The 13365-nt window shown below is 42.1% G+C and overlaps 1 protein-coding gene across 1 annotated transcript; it reads right to left on the bottom strand.

The window, feature by feature from the left end:
• Window positions 1-2893: 2893 nt before the first annotated feature.
• Window positions 2894-8315, bottom strand: LOC148835569 (G protein-coupled receptor 22). Its single transcript, XM_088917425.1, has one exon. The coding sequence runs from the start codon at window positions 8176-8178 to the stop codon at window positions 6691-6693; it is 1488 nt and encodes a 495-aa protein (XP_088773551.1). The 5' UTR covers window positions 8179-8315; the 3' UTR covers window positions 2894-6690.
• Window positions 8316-13365: the final 5050 nt, after the last annotated feature.

The following is a 13365-nucleotide window of genomic DNA, read 5'->3' as shown; positions in this document are numbered from 1 at the left end:
TGGCTCAGACTTCTAAAGGATCTGGAATGGTAGAGTGAAACCCGGACCGGATCAGACAAACATGAGATCTGGATTGGGAAAGTAAAACCCAGACCGGATCAGACTCCCATGTGACTGGACTGGTAGAGCGAAACCCGGATCGGATCACACTTCCATGGGATCCTGATTGGTAGAACAATACCATGTCCGGAACAGACATCCAAGGGATCCGGAATGGTATAGTGAGTCCCGGAGTGGATCAGACTTCCTTGGGATCTGGACTCGTAGAGTGAAACCCAGAGCAAATCAGACTACCATGGGACAGGACTGATAGAGCAAAACCCGGACCGGATAACACTTCCATGGGATCATGAATGGTATAGTGAGTCCCGGAGCAGATCAGACTTCCTTGGGATCCAGACGGGTAGAGTAAAACCGAGACCAGCTCAGACTTCCAAAAGATCCGGAATGTTAGAGTGAGTCCCAGAAATGATCAGACTTCCATGGAATCCAGACTGGTAGAGTAAGAGAAGGAGCGGATCAGACTTCCAAGATATATGGGCTGGTAGAGAAAAACCAGGAACTGATCAGTTCGGGTTTTACTCTACCAGTCCGGATCCGTTGCAAGACTGATCGGATCTGGGTTTTACTCTACCAGTCCAAATCCCTTTGAACTCAAATCCACTCTGGGTTTTGCTCTACCAGTCCAGATCCCTTGGAAATCTGATTGGGTAGAGGTTTAACTCTACCAGTACTGATCCCTTGGAAGTCTGATCCAGTCCAGGATTTAGTCTACCAGCCCGGATCCCATGGAAATCAGATCCGCTCCGGGTTTTACTCTTCCAGTATGGATCCCTTGGAAGTCTGATTGGGTCCAGGTTTTACTCTAACACTCCTGATCCCGTAGAAGTCTCTTCCGGTCCGGGTTTAACTACCAGTCCAGATCCCTTAGAAGTCTGATCTGCTCTTGGTTTTACTCGACCAGTTCAGATCCGTTGGAAGTCTAATCTGCTTTGGGGTTTTACTCCTCCAGTCCAGATCCCTTGGAACTCTGATGTGGTCTGGGTTTTGCTCTACCAGTCCAGATCCATGGAAGTCGGATCTGCTCCGGGTTTTTCTCTACCAGCCCAGTTCTTTTGGAAGTGTTATCCGTACCAGGTTTTACTCCTCCATTCCGGATCCCCTGAAAGTCTGGTCCAGTCTGGATTTATCTCTACCAGTCAAATCCCATTGAAATCTGATCCAGTCTGGGTTTTACTCTACCAGTCCGGATCCCTTGGAAGTCTACTCCTTTCCGGGTTTTACTCTACCACTCCGGATGCCATGGAAGTCTGATCCAGTCCGTGTTTTTTCTACCAGTCCGGATCCCATGGAAGACTGATCCGCTCCGGGTTAAACTCTCCTAGTCCGGATCCCATGGAAGTCTCTTAATCACAGAAACATTCAAGAGTCACTCATACCACTCAACACAACTGCAATCCAGCCTCATTGAGAGAGGATTTTGTATTATCTATTATGATAAATGAACACAAGATGGCAGTGCAGAATAATAATGTGCTGATGATACATTGCAACTTGTCATGTTGACCTAAGATTGTCACTTTTCAAGTTGTACGTTTACAGGTCAGTGATGACATTCTTCATATCTGAAAGAAAAAATTTACAGAACAATGCTCTACAGCACAATGTCATTGTGGTACAGAACTTCCCAGTATTACTATGACACCACAGTAACTGTAAAGCAAAGCATTGCGATAGTGTGATATATAATAGTCACAGTGGGATACTGTACACTGAAGATGAGAATTTTGCAATGACAGAGTGAACAGCACTATGACATGGTATTGTGATTGGGTTAGAGGAGGCTTCAATAGCTAAATACTGAAAAGATTTTCCTTTATTTCTGTAATATGATAAAGTCCACAGATGTCCTCCTGTCTGCAAAATCTGATATCCATTGATCTTATACAGAACTAAACTTTTAAGATATGAAATATCAATATCAGGAGGGGGAATAAATGATTTTTTCTTTTTAATTTTGTAAATAAAATCTAGGTCATATTGCTACATTTAAGTGGATTGAGCTTAATTCTTAAATGTGGACATCAAAGCTTTTCCAGGCATCCTCTGAGGTTGAAGAGTATATCATTTCTGGAAAGGCGGTTGAGAGAAATGGAGGCACCAGACAGCAATACGTAGTTGGACGGCTTCCCATTGAGGACAGCCAACCAATTTATCCCTTGAGCCCCTGAAGCATTTTGCACTGCAGGATTTGATAGCAAAAGGATCATCTTGAGCACCTGATGGCTAAACTGTATGTTTCCCATGCAGTATATCACATGATGAAGAACTTGTTTGCTCTCACCCTTCCTGACCATCTGTCAAGCTCAATTTGATTTCTTACTGAAAACCACCATATTTTGAATTTGGAGTCTCTTGTAGTGAAAGGAAGAAAAGGGAAAATGAAGCAAAGGGGTAGGAAAGGGGGACAAAAAGTAACTTGTGAAAATGGAAACAGGAGCTCAGACTTGAGCAAAGGAATAGAAATCTAAGCACTTTGAGAACTATATAAAAAATATTATTAAATCTGGGAGGTCTTTTCCATTGGATGTGTGAAAAGCTGAAATCTGTAAATGCAGACATTTAGAAGTCCATTACTGGAGATGGTAAAAGGTGTGCCCAATGTCAATATACTTTTTGTTCACAAAAGCCTTACAGTTAAGGATATTGGTGTTGCTTATTATTGCTGCTCATTTCAACAACATCTTCAAGCAACTTCAAACCTCAAAGTCTGGGGCTGGTCTGCATGTGAGGTTTCAACAAGAAATATATGTATATTATAACCACAATGTACAAAATGAAATACTGCTGTCTGACACACCAAGCAACACAGAACAGACTGGGTCAAACAAGATAAAATATTCAGTTTTAATCAAGACTTCATGTTTCTCATCTATAAATACACAAAAACAATATAAATATTATACATTAATATATACAGTACATGTATATATAAATAAGACATACACAGATATCTATGTGCATATATATTTATTGATCTGTGCATATCTCCACATCACAGTTACAGTAGTGCAGCACATTCACAGTTCACAACCTCTACAGTTTCATTCTACTCACAGGCAGGAGATCACATCATTTTAAGAAAAACAAGATAGTTTTCAAAAAGGTTTTTGGTGGTGAAATAGTTATGGTTATATCCATGCCTGCCGTGGATGGTTTGTGCAGATCAGTAAAAAGCTGGTAAGTCCTGCATGTGTGGAGTAGCAGACTGGTAACCATCTGCACAATTCTGTCCAGTGGCAAAGAAGTTACAGGTCCATGCACACATTTCAGTCTCATTATTTCATTATTTCATTTCAGTCTTCATTAATGCTCCATAAATCCCCTACCACCTCCAACAAATGCACCATCCCATTTTTCTTTTCCCATAATAAAATAAAACCAACTACTGTACACCATATAAGTTAAAGTACACCAACAAAGGAACCTGAAATATCCTTTAGTATTTTTTGCTTCCTTAATTTTGTAAAATTGTATTGCTGTCAACACGTGACTGATCATAAGTGTCCACAGGAGGGTCTCAGAGTGTCAGCTTTTTCCGCAGTTTTTTTTTCTTCTTTGAGTTTGTAATACCATCAGATCCAGTGCTGTATTTCAGTGCAGTGATCTCAGATCACAGAGAGGCATTTGCTGAGAGGCTAGGCTTGTCTTCACCGAGAGAGAAGGGGGATCCTGCACCTCAGTCCAACAGGTTTTCTTGATCTTTTAAATTAAATTTTAATTTAACTTAGTTTTAATAACTATAATAATCTCTCAACTACAACTTAATACCTGTGGAGAGAAGTTCACAACTGGGCTGTGGCTCTAGAGAGGGCCTGATTTAAGACACACAGACAGTCGTCCGCAACAGCAGTGATCTCCAGACGAGCCCAAGCTCCCAATGCAGGCTGTGAGCTGTGTAGGGGCTTCAAGTCAGCAGCAAAAGGCTTTCTAAACCAAAATAAATAAACCAGAACAGTTATTAGTTCAGGTAGAGTGTGTTAAAAAAACCTATTACACTACCTTAAAAGTTTATGGTTTAATATATTTAGACATATTTGACCTTTACCTAGTCCTCACCAATAGTACATAAAACCTTATTTGACATATAACACACAAAACTTTACTTTTTCATTATTTATTTTAAAAAATCAGCCAGCATTCAATATCTGTGTGTGAAAAAAATATTAGTTCAACTATCTCAATTAAGAAGTATGTAGAATCAGGTGCAACAAGAAGATGTGCAAATGATTACCTGATCATCAGGAAACTTTGTCAGTTTGGTCCACTCGGGTTTGTGGTAACACATCATGTCCAGATCAAAAGAAACTTGTTACAGTCTCTGAGAAAATTATTGCTTCTTACCAGTTTGGCTACAAAGCTATTTCCAACCTTTTCCAAGTCTTTTGTTCTATGGTAAGAAAGATAAGACAAATGGAAATAATTCAAGACTGTTACCAATCTACCAAGTAGTGCCAGTCCTACCAAATCCGCTCCAAAATCTGACTACAAGTTCCTAGACGCTTCAAAGAGCCCCGGGGCTACACACAGGGATCTACAGGCCTCTCTTGCAATGGTAACTATCAGAGTTCATGAGGCTACAATCAGGAAAAGACTGAATAAGAAATAATAATGGCTTTCATGTAAGGATATCCACGAGGAAGCCCCTGTTTTCCAAGAAGAACACCTTTAGTCTGCAAAACAGCACTTGAATGAAAAACAAGACTTATGGAACAATGTGTTCTATACAGATGAGTCAGAAGTGGAGTTGTTCGGCCATCATACAGAATGTCATGTTTCATGTCTCTGACCAGAAGAACCCCATACCAGCCATCAAGCATGGTGGTGCTGGGGAGGTGGTTTGGCCCTTCTTTGCTGCCTCAGGACCTGGATGCCTTGCTATCGTTGAGTCTGGAATGAATACTACACTACACCAGAGTATCCGAGAGGAAAATGTCTGATAGATAAAGCTGAACTGAAAGTGAATCATGCAAAAAGACAATGATTTCAAACACACAAATCTAAAATAATTTCTCAAAAGAAATTCAGGATTTTGGAATGGTCAAATTGCAGTCTAGACATAAGCCCCACAGAGATGCTGTGGCAGAATCTAAAGAGAGCTGTGCATACAAGAAAGCCTTTGAACGTCACAGAGCTGAAGTAGTTCTGTAAGAGTGGGAAAGAATTCCTTCCAGGTAATGTGAGAGACTGATCAACTCTGAAAAGGAGAAAAATGTATTTAAAGTTATTGCTGCTAAAGACATGCCACAAGTTACTAAATCCAGGGGTGAACTTATTTTTTCACACAAAGATATTGAATGTTAGCTGATATTTTTTACAATAATGACAAAAGAGATTTTTTATTTGTCAAATAAAACTGGTTTGATATAATTTCAGGATTTGGTGTAAAGGTTAATTATTTTAAACCCTAAAATCGTAAAGTACAGCACTTTTCCACAACATTTAAAGTAACTGAGAACTGTGTTCTAGTGACAACCAGAAGTACCTGTAGTTCTTCATTACAAGAACTGGAGAAACCTAATCTAAAAGCAGATCTTCTGGCAGTATTTTTAATTGTTCATTCATTCGGTCACTCACTGAGCCTCATCCCATTGTTTTTCCTTCTGTTTTCTGCTTATTTTCTAATTTTCTCCCACACCATATTATCTTTCTTCTATTTTAGTAATATCGCTTAGTTACATCCTGTACTATTCATGCCTACTGCAGGGAAACTGTATTATTTTGTTTAATCTAGAGTGAACTACTATAATGACCTTCTGCAATTTTCCTCATGGGATCAATAAAGTATCTATCTTCTAGCTTGGGCATCAAAAACACTTTAAATCAGTGACCACACTGGAGCCCAGAAGGGAGGCTTGAAGAAGTGTTTTTTCACTTGTGGCCAGCTCTCACTGGACAAAGGACAACTGTCCTGACATAATGGAGAATCACCACAAAATATAACTCTTAACTGTGCAAGGGAGATATACAGTACATACATATGGAGGACAGCAATACAACTGCGGAATACTCATTGGTTTACTGATGAGGATCATATTCAAAATCTCAAAGTAGCTTGATATCTAACAAATCTTAACTTGCAGAGGTCCTTTTTAAAGTCATTATGTGTTTGTTTAATTTGCAAGTAGTCAATAAAAAAATAGCATCTCTGGCTTGTAGAAATTAACGTTAACCTAATGGGGCAGTCTAGAGTAGTCCAAGCATCTTCTGGCACACAGAGCTCACTGTATTTTTAAGAGAAGTACACCAGGATCATGCTAATTATGACTGTAAGAACAGGCCAATGATTCATCGTTTTAATTTTTTTCATTTTCTCATTTGAAAGAGTGCAGGTACTTCTGGAAGACATTTTAATATTTAATTAAATATTTAAATATTATACTTAATAAAAAAAATCTTTATTTAAAAAATAAAAAATATCTTATGGTTGATCATGTAGATTCACTAGAATTGTTGCTGGATTTAAACGTGTGATGAATACGAAAGGGTACAGCTTATGTTTACTGCCTCTTACAGCTGGTTGTAAGCCTTCATGTCTGTCTCACTAACTCCTTCCCTCCATCTAACTTGCTTACTCCCAGGCTTTCCCCTCTATTTCCCCCTGCCCTCCCTCGGGAACTCGGATCGCTCTCACTCTCTCACAGCCTCTGTCAGGCAGCGGTCAGTGGCATCACTGCACTCCAGCCTGACCTTGCGCCCTTTCCGTGGTTCCACCCAGGAATTGTGTATGACAGTGCCACTGGGAGCTGGGTCCACCTGCAGCAATGAGACCACCCTCTTCTTCACTTTACTTTTCAGCACTTTGCGCAGCTTCTGGCGTGTAAAGGCATACAACAGAGGATGGAAGATGGTGGTGCCATATGCCATGGCCAGGAAGCAGATCCGAAGCCTGACCAGCCAATCGCTAGGACCCATGCACAGGATCAGCACATTCACCACAGAGATTGGCGCCCAGCAACCCAGGAAGGTGGAGATGATAATGAGTGACATCTTGAAGACTCTTCTCTGCCGCTCGCGGCGATCCCTGTGCCGTCTCACGGCACGGCGCAGGGCGATGATGGCTGACACAGAGGCCTGGACACCCATGGCAGCGGCTGCTGCTGCTGCTGCCCCTCCTTCCCCCATCCCCAGTCCCAGCCCCAGCCCCACCCCCTCTCCGTCGGTGGCAGCAGCAGCAGCAGTCAGATGGGTTTGTGGCTGGGCCACTGTGGGTGTCAGGGGTGGTGGCTGGGGGGAGGTAGGGGTTGGGGAAGGCGTGGGTATGAGAGGTGGCTGAGAGAGCCGCTTTGTCTCACTGGACAGCCCACCGCCCCCCCCTCCTCCTCCCACCCCCTTCCTTCTCTTCCTCCTCCTGCCCTTTCCAGTGCAGCCTGAGCCCTTGCGGCGCTGGCTCCTCTTGAAGTGCGAACCAATACGAATGTTGAGGGCCTGCAGAATCTTTGAGTAAGTGACTAGCATGACTACTACAGCTGCAAAGAAGATGGGCACCTGGATTAGCAGGTGGTAATACATGCCCAGTTCAGTGTGGTAGCCTTGGCCACCAACACACAGCAGTGTTCGGTTCCGCCAAGTGGAGGCATGGTCTGTCGCACGCCCCCCGAAGAACTCCACCTCAAAGAAGGGAATGAAAAAGACCACCAGTGAAATACCCCAAACCCCAGTCAGCAGCATGGCGGCACGACTCGGGGTCAGTATGCGGTTGGCCGGGCGCACAGATATGTCATATCGATCCATGCTGATGACCAGGACGTTGACAGCAGTGGCGATGCTGGTGAAGGTGACACAAGCCTCATGAAAGCAGCAGACCAGAGCAATGTCTCTCTCCAGAGGGATCAAGATGATAACGATAGTGAGCGGCACACACACCACACACACAATGATGTCAAGCACGTGGAGGTTCACTGTCACCATGTTGCTGACTGAGTCCACCAGGTTGGATTGCACACAATACAGAACCAAGACTGTCAGGTTGCTGCTGAATCCCAGCACCAGCTCCAACATCAGGAAGCTGGTGAGAGACACCTGGAAGCTGACAGGATAGGGAAGGTACCAGCCCGTGTTTGGCCCACTGGTACCGTCCGTTGTCTCCAGGAGCTCGTTGTAGCTGTCTGTTTCCATGGCTGTAACCCTGCTGCTTCCTGAAACATAGCAACAGCTACCAATGTTCTTCCGCCAGCACCTTCAGCCTACAGCTGCAGAGCCAAAATCACAAGTGATTGGACTGTCACCCAGCACACCTGAGTGCCTCAGTTCCCCTCCTACTGTAAAAAGACAAACACAAGAGGAAAAGGGAGAGATGAAAGAAAGAGAAAGTTCTTAATCTGCAAGAATTTTAACATTCCATCATATCCGTGTGTCACATTAATGAGATTTTTATTTACTACATTTATTCCTTTCTCCTTAACTCACTGAGCTGGGTTTTTACGTCAAGTGAAGATCTTGTCCCAGTGCCTAAGGTTTTCGATCCCAACAAATGAGCAGAGTTGATTTGGTAATAAAACCGATTTTATTTCCAAATCAACTCTGCATTGAATCAACAGATCAAGATTTTATCTTTCATGTAGACATTGTTAAACACTGTAATTTCAAAATCAGTAATATAGGTTCTGGTCCATTGCTCTTTCTATACAACTGACAAACTAGTAACACTGGAAACTAGTTAACACTAGTGAAACTAGTTAAAATTGCAGATGATACTAAACCAGGGAAGTGGGAAGCAAAAGTAGCAGCAGGGGAATTACAACAAAATCACAGAGCGGGTAGGCAATTGGAAAATCAAATAGAATATGAAGTGTAAATGAAGTAAGGATTCTACACATGAAAAGCATCTGGGTGTTCATGTAAATTCCTCTACTCCCCCAGCAATACACAGGGGGAACCTATAGGATGCTAAATATAAACGTATTTAAACCCAGGGATGCAATGCTCAGGTTTTACAAAGATCCTATTGAGAATACCACGTTCCATTATAGTCACCAGAGCAAAAAAGGGTTCTACACCCTTAGAAAGCGTTCATAGAACAACAACTGGAAGGATTGCTGGTCTCAGGGGAATGACATATAAACGCTGGTTAAAGAGCTTCAATATTCATGTTTTGAACAAAGGAGACTGGGAGATTTAATTAAAGTTTATAAAAATGTTAACCAAGGGGACTATTTCAGGTTCAGTTGTGAAACAAAGAGATTCTTGGAAACTTAAATTTAATTTAGGAAGAGGAAGGGTGTCTGGGACAGGTTTTCTAACTAAGGCCCAAACTCTGGGCTCCTTCAAGAAGTCTGAACAAACGTTTAGAATTACCTGCTCAACTACCAGATTAACAAGATTATTTCTTGTTGGCAACTTTTATAATGTTCTTATTTGTGAATTAAATGTCTGACAGGAGAGATTATATTTAGTACAGACCACATGCTGAGGCCTGTATCCAGGCATCACCAGCCCAAGCCTGGCCTGCAGCACTGCATGTACTTGGGGCAAAGGCTTGGGGGGTTGTGACGAGAAACTGGCACTAACTCTACCGTAAGTACCTGTGGATCTCAGTGTCTGAAACACAAATGATTCAGGCAGGAAAGGGAGCCAGAAAACACAAAACATCATTCACCCTGTTATATTGCAGGTACAGTAGTGAGCCAAGCTGATAAACAATTGACAATCCAAGGTCAAAAGAGTACTAAGTGGAAAAAATCATCCAAAATTCCACATGAAAAAAAAATGACTGAGCTGCTCTCCAGAACAAAGTTGCATTCTTTCAAGTGTTCAAAATAAGTTGTTTTATATTACTGCAATGTTTAAACACAGTTTCATGAGTGCTTTCTTCATCATGGTTGTTAAACCATACTGTCTGTCTACATATTGCAGCTGCTCAGCTAGATGCCTCAAACCAAAGTTTCAATCACAAGCCTGAACAGAGCAGGAAGTAACCCCTTTGTGAGGGAATATCAAGCATTTTATAAACACACCCAGGCAAGTTCTGTATCTGTAAGAGCAAGGGAAGCAATGGTTGTGTAAATCAAATAATTATTTGGTTTTCTAATTAATGTTGTAAGAAAAACATTTATTTTCCTTGCAATTGTTAAACAAGAGGTAGGACAGGGGCCCAGTGACAATGACTGCAGCTTTAAAAGACTGGGACCATTCCATTGGGACTCCTGTCTTCAATTAAATTATTCACTGAAACCACCTAACTGATCCTGGTGGGTTTAATAAATGTCTGGTAAAATTTGCACAGAGTGTAAGAATCATTACATTGAATAACCCATTTATTTGGATTGAGGAACTAATTTTTGAAGATGTATGGCAAAGACAAGTCTACTCTGGCTGGCACACATAGAAATATGAACCAACACAGAAACACACATTTGCTCAGTCACTCATTAGAACAAAAAATACAAATAATTCAACAGTGCTTGAGATGTCCATCTGCTTATGAAATGCATTGGTAGATGAAAGAAAAAACGTTATGAATTTAATACAGTATACTGTCTCCCAGGGGCCTTGTTAACATCGCCACCGAGGGAAGACTGTACTAATACCATCTGTTACCCCCGGGAACGAATGGCTTTTCAGGTTCTCTCAAGAGCAGTTTAGACATTATCTGCATCTTCCTCATAACCTAATTTCTCTGTAGTTACAGCCTTCTGTTATGCTTCAGAGGAACACTTCTTAGCCGTCTGCAGGTTCTGCTGTTAACATTCTGCTAACCGTATTGCTACCACAATGCTGACAGTGGCAATAGTAACAATTTCCAAAGAAACAACATATCCTATGAATTTTAACTGTGTTTTTTACCACTGTTGTTGCTCTCGTGCAAAATTGTATCTCACGGTGAAATTGTAGTAAATCACTTTTTCACAGCATGGCAAAGTTAAAGCATGGTGGAAGCATGGTAATTTTTGGAAAGCTTGTTAAAGTTCTACGTCAGTGTACTAGTCTACCATGGTCTTGGAATGTACCATAACTTAAAATATTTTCAGAAACGTTTACAACCTACAATTGAAAGCTTATTGCTCGAAGTATTACTTTAGCAGATTCAGAGCAATTCAAGGTTTTTTCAAGTGGGAAAAGATTCAACAGAAAAAAGAGATAAGGACATTAAATAATGATATAAATAGCAATGGTTTCTCCCACTCTGAGCAATACTGCAGGATGTCTTGTTCAGTTTTATACCATGTTTTCTAGGGAGCTAGAGAAATGAAAATGTAAGTGCTCAGACTGTACAACATCATTATCCTGTTGTCTGGGTTTCCAGTTTGCACACCAAGCAACACCAGGCTTGAGTGGTCTTCCTATGAGTCAGGATGTCCTTAGTTTACCACTGAATGCTGATGTTTTCATCTTGTCTGACATCAATGAGAAATAGTTCAAGTAGGTAGCTGTGTTAGCAAGCGTAGGCTGCAAAGGAACAAGTAAGGGTTTATTCCATGCTAAAAAGCGAAGAAAAGAAATACAACGTTCCAGCCGTGGAGCCTTCTTCAAGTGTGTGAGGAAGGCTCCACAGCCGAAATGTTGTGTTTCCTTTCTTCTCTTTTCAGCATGCAATAAACCTTTACTTGTTCTTTATCAATGAGAAGTGTTTGTGAGAAGCATCTGTCCTCCAGTATGTAATGACTCTTCTTTAAGGCAAAAGAATGTAGCAGTGTCATTAGTTTGTAATCTAAATTAGAAGGGTCATAAAAAGAAAAATAGAGAATGATTCTAACTAACAAAAGCTTCTTGATGAGATATGATGAGGGAATCATTTAAATATTAATCTACCCAAGCAGTACAATGGGACAAGTAGCTCCTGTCAGTTGTAACCAGGCTGATGATCTAATGCCAATAGTCTTGCATTCCGGCCACAAATCACCAGTTCAATTAAGCAAATTACTTATATTGCCTAAATAAGAACTGAAGCAACAATCGAAGCTAGAAGACACTGATCCTTAAGATCCCAGAAAGATCTGAACCTCAATGGCTGAAGCTGATAAGTTATTAAACTGTAAGGATGGGCATAGACTTGGCACCCAGAGTGTTTGTACACACTTGACTAATGAACAAGTAATAGGTTTATTCCATGCTGAAAAAAAGAAGAAAGAGAACACAACGTTTCGGCCGTGGAGCCTTCTTCAGGTGTGAGAGAGACAGGGCAGTAGGCAAAGGTAAAGTAGCGGGAGAACAAAGGTTGGGAGGGAGGAGGAGTGAGAGGCGGGAGCAGGGGACAGAAAGAGAGGCCAATCAAGAGGTGTGAAGTCAGAATGGGTGCAGAGAGGTTTGAAATGAAACTTCCAATGAATGGAGAAAATTTAAAAGAACAGTAGTCTGTCGTTAAGGGAAGGGAGAAGGTGTGATCCTAGCTGCAGAATAATTTTAGTTTCGGTGGTCTTTCTGATGTATGAGTTCGGAAAACCGTCTTTGAGAACACAGACGGAGAGATTAGAGTGGTCGTGGCCATCAGAGGTGAAATGAGAAACAATGGGCTTGGAGAGATCTTTAATCTTTACAGCCCTGACGTGTTCTCTGAAACGGTCTCCGAGTCTCCTTCCTGTTTCTCCAATGTAGATGGCTGGGCATTTACTGCAAGAGATACAGTAAATAAGGTTGCTGGAGGTACAAGATGCTGTCTGGGTGATCCGGAATTGTCCTGAGGGGCCTTGAATGAGTGTGGTGGTGGCTGTGTATTTGCAGGTGATACAGCGAGCTCTGTTGCAAGGGAAAGTGCCTGGTGTGGATGGTTGTTGAGGGCGGTCAAGGGAGCTGTGAACAAGGAGGTTACGCAGATTAGGTGGTCGGCGATATGAGATGATAGGGCGATCAGAAAAGAGGGCCCCAATGGAGGGATCATCCTGTAGGATGGAAAAGTTGTGGTTAATGGTCCTGGGGATAGGAAGTGTGTTAGGGTGGTAAGGAAGCACCAAAGGAATGCGGTTGTTACGGCGGGAGCTCCTGATCGGGTTGATGGTCCGGGGGGTGTTTTTGGCTTGGGCATGACGGCCTTACAGCACTCAAGCACATGCTGGACAAACGCACAGTGCTTGATCCACCCACCCACACCCTGGTACGCCTTGCAGAATTGATCCTCACACTGAACGCATTCTCTTTCAATAATCTTTTTTACCAACAGGTCAGTGGAGTTGCCATGGGCACCAGAATGGGACCCAGCTATGCCAACATTTTTGTCGGCTGGGTAGAAGAACGCTTCTTCGCTTCCTACACTGGCTATGTCCCTGACCTCTACAAACAATATATTGATGACTGCATCGGTGCCGCCACATGCTCCATCGATCAGCTTGAGTTCTTCCTGCACCATTTCACCAACTTCCACCCGTCCCT

Source organism: Atractosteus spatula, chromosome 5, assembly GCF_055471065.1.
Source record: "Atractosteus spatula isolate fAtrSpa1 chromosome 5, fAtrSpa1.hap1, whole genome shotgun sequence".
Taxonomy (NCBI): Eukaryota; Metazoa; Chordata; class Actinopteri; order Semionotiformes; family Lepisosteidae; genus Atractosteus; species Atractosteus spatula.
The sequence above is the reverse complement of the archived record's forward strand: the minus strand, read 5'-3'. Positions and strand labels throughout refer to the sequence as shown.

What these genes read in the sequence shown, in the direction of transcription:
- LOC148835569 (XM_088917425.1), bottom strand. Translation starts at nt 8,178, where the DNA reads ATGGAAACAGACAGCTACAACGAGCTCCTGGAGACAACGGACGGTACC.